This window comes from Maniola jurtina, chromosome 13 (genome assembly GCF_905333055.1).
Source record: "Maniola jurtina chromosome 13, ilManJurt1.1, whole genome shotgun sequence".
In the NCBI taxonomy this organism is placed as follows: domain Eukaryota; kingdom Metazoa; phylum Arthropoda; class Insecta; order Lepidoptera; family Nymphalidae; genus Maniola; species Maniola jurtina.
Window position 1 is genome coordinate 47,494 of NC_060041.1, and position 12,684 is coordinate 60,177.

The window sequence follows — 12,684 nt, forward strand, 5'->3', positions numbered from 1 at the left end:
ATTTATACGTACTGTATATCATTTATGAAAATTACTGTACCTACTTGAAATATGTAACTTTGACAGAACGGCTAGCTATCACAAAAATTATAAAACCGGTAAATACCGAAACTTCATTTTAACACGTTTCTATTATCTGTAACACTGACATGACATCTAACGTCAACGGTCAACAAGTGTCAACTTCTCTTTTTCGATCCCGGCTGAAGTGTGAGTTGTTATTGTGTATTTTCAAAATAAATCCATAAAAATAAGGATAATTACTGAATATTAGGACTTTTCCACGTATGAATATTAATTTTCAATTCATTAATAAGTGATACTATGATCTATTTCTATTCTGGGATCCATTACGAGTGATATTTCATGGTAGAAACTTTGACGTGCAAAATGTTTTGATAATTTTGAAATTAATAATTTTAATTTATTGGGTGTCGTATAGTAATCGTTCGCAAGTATTCAAATATACTCGCAAGTATAGTGTTCGTTTACCCGGGCTTTATTGTGTATTAGGATGGTACCAGTCATACATGGAATAATATAACCTGTACAGAGTCAGGTGGCACTCAGCTTGATAGTTGTTTTCGTTGTAGAATGGCTCCTCCTAAATCCAAGGCGGCAGCCAAGGCTCCCGCGGCGCCCGTCGGCGGAGTCCAAAAGGCCGCGCTCGGCAAACCTAGAAATTATGACTTAGGCAATGGTGTCGTCAGATTCTCAAAAACCAAAATGTTCCACAAGAAGGTAAGCTTCAGTCAACCATTTGATTTTAGTTAGTACACCTATTCTTTCTTATAATTTAAACACTACATTCAAAGAGATTGTCTTCCAATGCCCAACTTTTTGGGATCACTGAAAGGGAGATTGTTTCACTATCAATATGGTATTGTGATATTATTGTGGCAGTATTGATGGCAGGGTCTGAAGCTGCCAATGGTCCTATTGTCACTAGCATGTACGAGTTTGTAAGGATAGTTGTGCCACATACTTAAATCTAGAAACCTTGTGTATTTTATCTTATTTAATAATGAAATCGGTCAAGTGCGTGTCGGACTCGCACACAAGGGGTCTTGTACAAGACTATTTTTGAATAAGACTATTTTTTTCCAGGTTGCTATGTTGTAATATTTATTATTTTTTGTTATAGCGGCAATAGAAATACAGTCAAATCAAAATAGTTGTTATTCAAACTTTTAAAACTATGTACTTTTGCATTGTCAAAGGCTTCTGCTACTGGTTCAGAGTGCCAAAAATATATTTGGTGAAAATTTCAACCCTACCTATTACGGTTCATGAAATACAGCCCACTGACAGACAGTTGGATGGAAAGCTGAGTCTTAGTAATCCTAGTAGCAGAATATAATTCCCGTTGGCAGCCTTTAGCTACGGAAGCCTTATAGTAAACTATCATTGTAATGTAGCAGTAGATAAAGTGAGGTTGCACTTTGATTGCAGGCCAAGTACAAGTTCATAGGCAAGAAGCACCCCAAGGCACCCGCAGACAAGAAGCCCACGGTGGTGGTGAAGCCCATCGGAGGAGAGAAGAACGGAGGCACCCGCACCGTGCTGCTGGCGCGCCGCCGCTCCTTCTACCCCACACAGGACAAGTGAGTGCCGGCCGTCACTTGCAGCATCATTGATCAGTGTACAATGTTTATATCCAATAAACTTGTGCAAGTGCTTTCAAATCTCCAATGGAATCTACCCGGGCCGGGAATACTCTTCCTACTTTAAGTTTGTATAACTTACACAATTGATTCATTTCTTAATGATAAAGTGGCAAGGAAATAATCTGCTCTGCATTCAGCAGCCTGCAGGGCAGTAGTAGTGTATTGTACATGGTGTGCAGCGAAATGCCGTGAACCAGGAGTTGGCCTTTGAATATAATATGGCTACCTCCCGTGAGATGTTAAAACTCAATTAGACCATTGCAGTAAACAAATATAGTGATATCATAGAATACTGAGCATAGTTTAGTGACTTGTGAAACTACCCTTCAGAACCCAAGTGCTGGGTGATTATGTTCTAATCTAACCAAACCAAACTTTACATTTTGGTGGCCTTCTTCCTCTGGCATTTTGCAATGACATGGAATGTGGTGGTGAGTGCAATCTGAGTGAGTGGCACATGTGTAGATGAAGTAAATATGCTTCACTTCAGGATCCGCAAGGTGGCGCACCACAAGACGTTCAGCAAGCACGTGCGGCGCACGCGCGCCAGCCTCACGCCGGGCACCGTGTGCATCCTGCTGGCGGGGCGCCACGCCGGCAAGCGCGTCGTGCTGCTGGCCGTGCTGCCCAGCGGCCTGCTGCTCGTCACCGGCCCCTTCGCGGTGAGTTGACATGAATGTATACTGCTGTACCTCCGTATTACATCCAGGGCAATGTCCAGTTGTTATTAACAATTAATGTAACTGATAGCAGAGTGTAAAGCCAAGTCACGTGTTACATTGTGACTAACTTATGTAGATTACATGATTCTGAAGCGCGGGAGTCGCGAGCCTATTGCAGTTTGTAGTTTGCCTGTTGTGGTGTTCTGATGAGCGCTGGTGTTGCAGTACAACTCGTGCCCGCTGCGGCGCGTCCCGCAGCGCTACGTGATCGGCACCAGCACGCGCGTGGAGCTGGGCGCCTTCGCGCTGCCGCCGCACCTCGACGACAACTACTTCAAGAAGAACAAGCGCTCCGCCAAGCGCAGCGTCAAGCGCAAGGAGGGCGAGGACATCTTCGCCACCAAGAAAGAGGTCGGCCACACTTCATAGGGCTATTTGTCTTCAGAGAAAAAAGGAACCCCTTGTAGAATCACTTTGTCTGTCTGTTGAGATCCAAGAGAATCGAAACCTATAGGATACTTTCTGTCGACCTAGAATCATGTTTGGCAGTTATCAATGTCTTATAGCACAAATAAAGGGATAAATCCAAAAACTGATGGGAATTTCCAAAAAGACACCCATATTTTTTAATTTATTCAAAAGTAAACAGCTTATTTGTTTGCATGTTTGTAAAGCAGCTATATAAGCTTGAGTTGAGGTTTGACGCATCAGTGAGATTGGTCATTGACACGGCGCTGTGGTGGTGTTGCAGAAGTACGTCCCGTCGGAGCAGCGCAAGGCGGACCAGAAGCTGGTGGACGAGCAGGTGGTGAAGGCCATCCGCGCGCGGCCCGACCGCAAGGCGCTGCGCGGCTATCTGCGCGCCGCCTTCGGCCTGCGCTCCAGCCAGTTCCCGCATCGCCTGCGCTTCTAGACACCCAATATACTGACTAATACCACCAGGCTGCTGTTTCATTGCCACCCCGAGCGCAGGCGTCCTGTCCTGTGCCTGCGCACCATAGCGCCCTCGAAACGGCTGCTCACCATATCATTGGATAGTAAAATAATAATTGCGTTTTACTCACGTAAAGCCAATATCAGCGCCGAACAGAACAGCTGTTTCTAGGTCGCCATCTTTTAAAATAGGTACCGTGAACGTATAATAGAGGTGGAACGTGCGCTCATGTAATTGACGGCGGGCACACGATTCGTCTGTAAGAGCCCAGAGCACAGATTAGGTACTAGCCCAGAGTGTCCGATCTCTGCAGTCGAAGGGAATAGCGATAATAGGTGCATGTTATTCAACAAAAAAGGTATTATCTCAGTTGTTTTGTTAAAGCAAATAGAATTATTTATTCAATTTGGGAATGTATTTGACTACCCACTGTACACTGCAGCACGCTCAGCTTCACGCGTACAATCAACTGTTTCAACTGTCGTATCAAAAGTACGATACAGTCGTACGGCCGTACAAGCGAAGACTCGATAAAATGCAGCGGTGACTCCGAGCACCATAACTATTATGTATATTTGTAGAGACCGTTTCCTCATTCAACGACACGTTTTGCAGACATCTTTTTCACGGTGACGATATAGTGGCTGTACGAATCGTTCGGTTTTGGATCAGTGTTATTTCGTCTGCGAGCTAGAGAGTGGAAACCCGCGCTACGCGGACAGACGGCAGGGTAACAATAATAGGGCTCCGTTTTACCCTTTGGGTACGGAAGTCTAACAAGCCGCAACTGGCGTGCGGTTGCGGGATCGTCGCTCGCGCGAAAACGGAGCGTCACGTCGCGTCGTGACAGCGAAACGTACGGGCGTTGTCTCGTGCCATGCCCACGGTAGTTACTGAGCGTCAATGCTAAATCGTACTTTTGACATGAGTAGGGGCAAATATTATGGAGAGGCATTTTTCAGAGTAAGTTATTCATAAAACCCGCCCCCGCTTCACACGTACCCGTGTAGCCGAGCTTATTACAATACTAGCTGTGCCCGCGACTTCGTTCGCGTGGAATAGTGACTTTTCGGGCATCATACACTCTGTACGTTAAAAATGTTCGCCGTGATTCTTTAAATTGTGTTAACAACTACCTCAAGATGCTGCCTTATATCATGAGTCATAGACATCTAGACCTATATCAGATTAATTATTATTATTTATAAATAATTGGCGGGAATGGATTATAAATCACATTTAGTTATTAACTATTTAGATCAATACATATTGTGTCGTATTTTACATTTAGCTGATATAATTGTTACGTTAATTGTCTATTACATCACCTTGGTTTACCTCTGTGGTAATTTGTCAAATAGCTACCCGAAAACTAGTACCTACCTACCTTAAAAATATATCTGTCAAACTGATAGAAATAGCGAAGGTATCGAATAAAGACGGGTATTGAGAAATAATAATTGTAAGCGAAAACGATTCTCAAAAATACAGTGAAGTGAAATTGGAAAGTGTCTATTATTCAAATCTGTCCCTATACTTCTGCAACAGTCAGAAGTGGGATCACAAGAAGAGAAGAGAGCAGAACATTGAAGAACGTGAAAAGAAAATTTTTTTTTCTGCTCTTCTGAAGACACCACGCCTCTCTTAGAAAATAACATCATGGGCCTATATCGACGCAAACTCATCTTCAAGATACGACCCGAGAACTGCCCTGTGTATTATAATATCAGGGGACTTGAAGTTGAAATACCTACATCATCGAAAAATTATAGAAGCAAAATTACGGTCTACCAATACCAGAAGCCCTACTTACTTTATTAAGGGTACCTACATATCATCATCGAAAAATTATAGAAGAATCTACTACTTCGGCGCAGGCTTCAAGATGAAGAGAAGGGGAATAAAACTTTACTACGTCTTCGCCACGCGGGGACAAGAAGAGCAGCTGTAATCTACTGACGTGCCAGCCACCACTCGCCGCACCGTGCCAACCACCACTCGCCGTACCGTGCTAGCTGCCACTCGCCGTACCGTGCTAGCCGCCACTCGCCTCGCCGTGCCAGCTGCCACTCACCGCGCCGTGCCAGCTGCCACTCATCGCACCGTGCCAGCCACCACTTGCCGCACCGTGCCAGCCGCCACTCGTCCTTCTGTGTCGCCATAGCAACAAAGTCGAGCATACCCGCACCCGGTAAGTCGTTTTAGGTATATTCACTCTAACCATCAATTTTCTGAGCATATGCAAATGCCTCTCAAAATATTAACATTAGTGCAGATAGAATATTTGCCTGCCCACATTGATACTGGAAGTTAATTTTTCAAATGATTTGATAATACCATAAGTATCTAAAGTTTTCATCATAGAGGAGGTTTTGGGTGCGCATACATACAATCACTTAGCAGATTATGTAAAAAAATGTGCATGCGTGTGTTATAACAGAAAAAATAAGTATCTACTTAATTGTGATCTCTGCGATGTAGGCCAATTCACTTAGCAACAGATCGTATGGCATTGAATGAGTGAAATATCGATTTTGTCAAACTACCATCGTAAGATAAATTAATAATTTTAGGTATATCATCAAATCATTTTTTTTGTGAGATTATTATATACAAATTAAATAACCTGTATACGCGTTATTAAGTAGGTACTCCAAACACCGCTAATCCTGTGGAATGAATTGAATCACAAAAATTCTGGCAACCGCCTCTACCGCCATAGCTCAGTGTGCTGATTAATAAAGTATATACAAATACAAAATACAAAAATATTTATTTCGTTAAAATAATTTTACAGAGAACACATAGAAATTAGGACCATCCCAGTAAGTGTCTAGATTTGCTACTAGTACTTGTGGCAGACGGCCCCGCTCTTCCATAACATCTTTTACAATTGAAATAAATGAGTAGTTTCTAATAGTAAGTAATATTCTAACTTGTGACAAAATAATTTAAGCTATTTCATTTCTGGAGGTGTTAACCGCATTGAAATATGTAGGTATACAACTTATGAACGTAGGTGATGAAGCAGACTCTGTACTAGTCCAAAAATTAAAGGCTCATGTCTAAATGTAATTACTCTGATTTGTTAGGATAAACCGCAACTAGCGATGGCTATCAGTTCACCATGGTACTTTAAAATGTGAGGATAAAATGTTAATAATTTAATCCTTAGCTAACTTTAGTGACTGTGTGACCTAATCATGCTAACGGGTGAATGACTCCCCAAATATCTATATAAATAAGTCTGTGTGAATTATGCAAATTAAAGACTGTATGACAAACCCAATGAGAGTAAGAAAAACAGCAATACTCCAGCCAAATAATCTTAATGTACATAATTAAATTTATAAAATTAATTATAATAGAGATTACTAGATGATACCTAACCAGAAAGACCAGAAAATAGAGCCAGATTAACCTATATCGGAAACTTAATTTTTGATAGTGCCAGTATGTACTGAACTTATTTTTAGATAAATGTATACTTACCTACTATTTTCATAGTTAAAAACAAATCATTTACACAATTGGGAACACTTTGATCGTCAATTGAATTTATAAGATAATGATGTAATGGTGACAATTAATTGCATAAATTCAAAATTAAGCGAGGATTCCAAACGCGCCTAGGCTAGGTCTGAGTAGAGCCTACAACAAACTGAGCTACTAGTTTTATTTTATTTGTTTTTGACAATCATATATACTAAAAATGGGTACTTATATAAAAGAGACTATTGTACCAAACTACGTTAACTATTGGCTAGTATAGTACATGGAATTCAATAATAGGATTATGTAAAGGTCAGAAGTTTATAAGTAACAGTATGATAGGTTTAATTTATTTTATTTTACGAATTATAGGAAGACAATTTGTTCGAATGCTGAAAGACTGTATCAATCATTATTACAATCTCAATCGCTGTGATTGGTATTCTTATCTCAACAATACATTGACATAGCCGGAAATGAGTGAGCGTCGACCAATTAGAGGTGATTGTGATTGTGACATTATGACCTTATTTTGCCGTAAACGAGCTAGGACGTCGTAACGTCCAAGCATAAAATTTAACTTATTGATTTACTTAATAAGAAACACTTAAAATATACATATTCTACATTTATTAAATACATAACACTATAACTACACATATTATAGAATATATAACCTAGATAATATCGTATATCGATAACCTACTAAAAACAACAGTTATTAATTTTGAAACGAAAGAAAATCTTATGATATTACTAAAACAGTAAATGCTGATTAACATCAAGATAATGTCTGAATGTCTACGCTAAAGATATTTTTGAGTATCTTCACTTAAAGAAATAAGTGACTTCCCTAACAGAACGTCTGTGTGACTTCAGTAACGAAACATCTGAGTGACTTCCCTATCTGAATGTTTGAGTGAAATCCATAACGGAACGCATGTATGACTTCCGTAACGAAACGTCTGAGTGAATTCCCTGACAGGACGTCTAAATAACCTCTGTAGCGAAACATCTGAGCGACTTTCGTAACGAAAAGTCTGAGTGACTTCCGTAACGAAATGTCTTGGTAACTTTCGAAACAAAGTGACTTCTTCTTAAAAAAATATGTCAACATCGAGAGTGAAGATTGATAAAATACAACAATAGATAATGTAGTAAAAGAGGCTAGTAGACTCAAGAGTCAAGACTACTTTACTTTATTTTCACTAGCGTTGATAAGCATTACAGTAAATAACATCCTCTTCTTGTTAGCCCTTATTTATCCATTGTTAGACATAAGTAGGTCTCCTCACGTACACGCCATTCTTCTGAATGCTGGGTGAGCTTCCTTCAAGTTTTCCCCGCAAGCTTGGTGATGTCGTCGGACCAACAGTATGGTTGTCTTCAGTAAATATAGTATGTTTCAAAAATACAAAAGTCATGAATCAAATAAAATATTTTTTTTAAACTTATGTCTAAAGCTCTATATGCCCTAATTGATTACTAATTAACTTTTGACATGGATGGCCCATTAATGGAGTAATAGTGTTTTATAAAATAAGAAATTCCTTTTGTTTGCGTTCTGGTATCTAATATTATAAACTGAGACATGATAATATTTGCCAACTATCTCAAGCCTTGGTAACTTTATAAATTCTCAAATAGTGCGGATAAGTGCTAAAAGATATTCTTTCATTTTCGAAATTGCTCTCCTAGATGCCTTGTTTTGTATCAATCCTGTTTCTTGTTTCTTGTGGAAATAAGATTTGTTCTCTCGTACTTATGCTTTATTCTGTTCCTTATTCCTCATAGAAATTCACCTTCTGAGTAAAAAAAATGCATTTTAAGTACAATGTCTGTACCTACTTTGAGGCATATCCTTAGAATATGTCTGTGAGATCTTCCTATGAATAATCCGTATGAAATCACAAAGAAGACCGCATGACCTATGCAACGAATCTGAATGAGCTACTTATTCGACGCACTCTGTCACCTACGCAAATAATCTGGGATACCTGCACAAATGGTCTATAAGACCTACATAATGAGCCTGTGTGACCCAAGCAACGAGTCTGTGTGACCTGTGTAACGAGTCTGAGTGACCCAAGCAACGAGTCTGTGTGACCTGTGCAACGAGTCTGAGTGACTTACGCAACGAGTCAGTGTGACCTACACAACGAGTCTGTGTGACCTACGCAAACGGTCTGTGTGACCTACGCCACGAGTCTATTTTGCTTATCTAGTCTATTTACTACTTATAATATATACCTATTATAATATCTGTGTGACCTTTCAATGATAAAAATTTATGCTGCATGATTTATTCAAAATGGGAAAAATAAAGGTATCAGGGGGCACGGCAGTGCCCCCGCCAAGACGAGCCAAACGGCGGCCGGGGCGCTACGTAGTACCTTTTTCTCGAAGTGTTTCGCCGTATTTTCGACCCGTCATAACTTCGGTCTGGATGACGCTAGAAAGCTGAAATTTTCAGTATAAGGTGTCCTCAGCAAATTTACCAAATATACTAAGTATCAAATATCTAGCTTTTATGGTTACAGATTTATTGATACCTAAAATACGCCGTTTTCGTCCCTCACTGATGATCATCACAATTCATAGTCTGTAATTCTAGGGTACTTCCCGAAGTCCTAGAAGGCTGAAATTTGGTATGTAGACTAGAAATTGCATACAAACTACAGGAAAATTAAGAAATTGGCAATGCCCCCCCTCTACGACTCTTATGGGAAAAGCAAATCTGTAAATTCTGTCGGTAGAATGCTGATATTTTCAGGATAAGATGTCCTTGGCAAATTGATTAAACGCATTGAGTATCAATTGTCTAGCTTTTATAGTTTCAGATTTATTGACAGTCAAAACTTCTAGTCTGTAATTCTAGGGTACTTCCCGAAGTCCTAGAAGGCTGAAATTTGGTATGTAGACTAGAAATTGCATACAAACTACAGGAAAATTAAGAAATTGGCAATGCCCCCCCTCTACGACTCTTATGGGAAAAGCAAATCTGTAAATTCTGTCGGTAGAATGCTGATATTTTCAGGATAAGATGTCCTTGGCAAATTGATTAAACGCATTGAGTATCAATTGTCTAGCTTTTATAGTTTCAGATTTATTGACAGTCAAAACTTCTAGTCTGTAATTCTAGGGTACTTCCCGAAGTCCTAGAAGGCTGAAATTTGGTATGTAGACTAGAAATTGCATACAAACTACAGGAAAATTGAGAAATTGGAATTTTCCCCCCGTCTACGCCTCTTACGAGAAAAGCAAATCTGTAAATTCTGTCGCTAGAATGCTGATATTTTCAGGATAAGATGTCTTTGGCAGATTGATTAAACGCATTGAGTATCAATTGTCTAGCTTTTATAGTTTCAGATTTATTGACAGTCAAATCTTCTAGTCTGTAATTCTAGGATACTTCCCGAAGTCCTAGAAGGCTGAAATTTGGTATGTAGACTAGAAATTGCATACAAACTACAGGAAAATTAAGAAATTGGAAAATTCCCCCCCCCCCCCCCTCTACGCCTCTTATGGGAAAAGCAAATCTTTAAATTCTATCGCTAGAATGCTGATATTTTCAGGATAAGATGTCCTTGGCAGATTCATTAAACGCACTGAGTATCAATTGTCTAGCTTTTATAGTTTCAGATTTATCGACATTCAAAACCTCTAGTCACAAATTCTAGGGTACTTTCTGAAGTCCTAGAAGACTGAAATTTGGCATTAAGTAGGAATTTCAAGCATTATGAACAACAGATAAATTAAGAAATCGAGTCCCCCTTCATCCCCTCGTATATGAGATGCATATCTGTAAAATCTGTTGCTCGAATACTAAAGTTTACAGGATAAGATGTCCGTGGCAGATTTATCAAACGTACCAAGTATCTGTGTTTCCTGAAGTCCTAAAAGACTGAAATTTGGTATATCTGCTTCAAAATTGAGTTGCAAGATTCCACCCGAACAAACATACTTGACATACGAGTACATTGCAAGTTGAATAAAAGCTTTTAAAAAAAGAGGTAACGATAGAGAGTGGGCCATGAAAATGATGTACCTACAAGAAATAGATCCAAAAAAAATTTAGGGCACCTGCCAAAAAGAAATGAAATCCCACCAAAAACATTTCATGTAAAAAGTTAGCCAAGACTCACAAGTTCATAATGTTTTCACTGTTAAAAAGTTATGAGATCTCTAGTAGAGCCAAGCCCCTAGCTGAGCTTAGATTTGTGCTGGCCATGGGACCTATCCCAAGTCCAAAGTAATATAGCTCTTAAATGTTCTTGACTATATCACATTTATAACAATAAATAACAAATCACTCTACTTACAAGCTCTGATTCTACAAACCCTATATCTTGGTAAAAAAAGTACGGCTTGGCCGTTTAATGTTCGTAAAACTATTACATGACATAACATATTAAACGTTAAAGTTATTAAACGGCCAAGCCGTCTTTTTTTTTACCAAGATGTAGGGTTTGTAGAATCAGAGCTTGTAAGTAGAGTGATTTGTTATTTATTGTTATAAATGTGATATAGTCAAGAACATTTAAGAGCTATATTACTTTGGACTTGGGATAGGTCCCATGGCCAGCACAAATCTAAGCTCAGCTAGGGGCTTGGCTCTACTAGAGATCTCATAACTTTTTAACAGTGAAAACATTATGAACTTGTGAGTCTTGGCTAACTTTTTACATGAAATGTTTTTGGTGGGATATACTACGTACGTACAACATGATTTAAAAGTACCAAAAATAAACTCTGCTAAAACAAAACCCTCTGCCGACCTGTTAATATCTAGGTATAAAATTACAATTATAAAAATATCAAGTAATTGAAAATTACATATACATTAGAGAAAAATGAGTATGAAATTCAATAAACGTTTAGTACGGATTAAAAGAAAAAGGCTAGAAATGAAATTTCGTATAAATATGGAAACTGTTTTGCTTTCCAGGTTTATAGGTGTCATCCCCGTGGCAAATTCATCTGTATAATAGGAAAAAAAGCTAAAGCATCGAAAGTCAGATACTTACCTAGTTACTAACATGATAATAATATTATGTTAGCGACCTCGAAAGATACCACCGAAACCTGCGAGATGTTACAATTTGATACCTAGCTTTTCCCGTGTACCACAATAAGCAACTAATAAGTGCTGAGCCAATCATAATTCTAAATCAATTTTAGCTTCTTAATAAAATTGTCTCATGAGTCATGACGTCAGCTGTATAGAACTTATCTTGATAGTCATTTAAGTACATACAATTTTGGATAGTAGGAAGCTACAACGAAATCTGTTACTTATATTTCGTCTATGTTAATCACATACCCACTGGTAATCAAAAGTTATTTTTATTTAATACCTAAATCTTATAGCAAGTCATTAAAAAAAGAAGAAAATCAATAACAATTTTAATATGAAGTAGGTAATAACTAAAATGAATCTATTGAATATTATATCATATGTACATATTTCTAATTTAAATTATTAATGTCTACATGACCATGGTTGACTAAGTGAGACACTATTATTATTTAGCCTTTTAATGTTGATCACTTGGTGGCGAAACAGATTGACCAAGCATTTTTTTAGGTAACCTCTTAAGTGCATATTACTGTTCGGTGTTTTTCTTTTGCCAGGTGGCCGAAGATGCTAAAGCCGGGATGTTATCTGCGGGCCGTGGGGCACGGCCTTTCCAGGATGGCCGAGTGTTAACAACTACCTCAAGATGCTGCCTTATATCATGAGTCATAGACATCTAGACCTATATCAGATTAATTATTATTATTTATAAATAATTGGCGGGAATGGATTATAAATCACATTTAGTTATTAACTATTTAGATCAATACATATTGTGTCGTATTTTACATTTAGCTGATATAATTGTTACGTTAATTGTCTATTACATCACCTTGGTTTACCTCTGTGGTA

General features: G+C 38.6%; 1 protein-coding gene across 3 annotated transcripts; it reads left to right on the forward strand.

Annotated features, from left to right (window-relative positions):
* Positions 1-107: 107 nt before the first annotated feature.
* LOC123871491 (60S ribosomal protein L6) lies at positions 108-3,271 on the forward strand. Of its 3 annotated transcripts, none has more exons than XM_045915343.1 (6): positions 108-210; positions 594-741; positions 1,453-1,604; positions 2,158-2,329; positions 2,555-2,740; positions 3,081-3,271. In XM_045915343.1, exons 2-6 carry the CDS (start codon positions 595-597, stop codon positions 3,240-3,242), a joined length of 819 nt encoding a protein of 272 aa, XP_045771299.1. In that variant the 5' UTR covers positions 108-210; position 594; the 3' UTR covers positions 3,243-3,271. The 3 variants fall into 3 exon arrangements, with proteins under 3 accessions (XP_045771299.1, XP_045771297.1, XP_045771296.1); XM_045915341.1 differs by having other exon boundaries at positions 174-285; XM_045915340.1 differs by lacking the exon at positions 108-210 and adding an exon at positions 241-383.
* The last annotated feature ends 9,413 nt before the right edge of the window (positions 3,272-12,684 follow it).

Excerpts from the sequence above, each read along its gene's own strand:
- LOC123871491 (XM_045915340.1), top strand. Across the intron at positions 742-1,452 it reads CCAAAATGTTCCACAAGAAG|GCCAAGTACAAGTTCATAGG; the intron begins GTAAGCTTCAGT and ends CTTTGATTGCAG. Across the intron at positions 1,605-2,157 it reads TTCTACCCCACACAGGACAA|GATCCGCAAGGTGGCGCACC; the intron begins GTGAGTGCCGGC and ends GCTTCACTTCAG.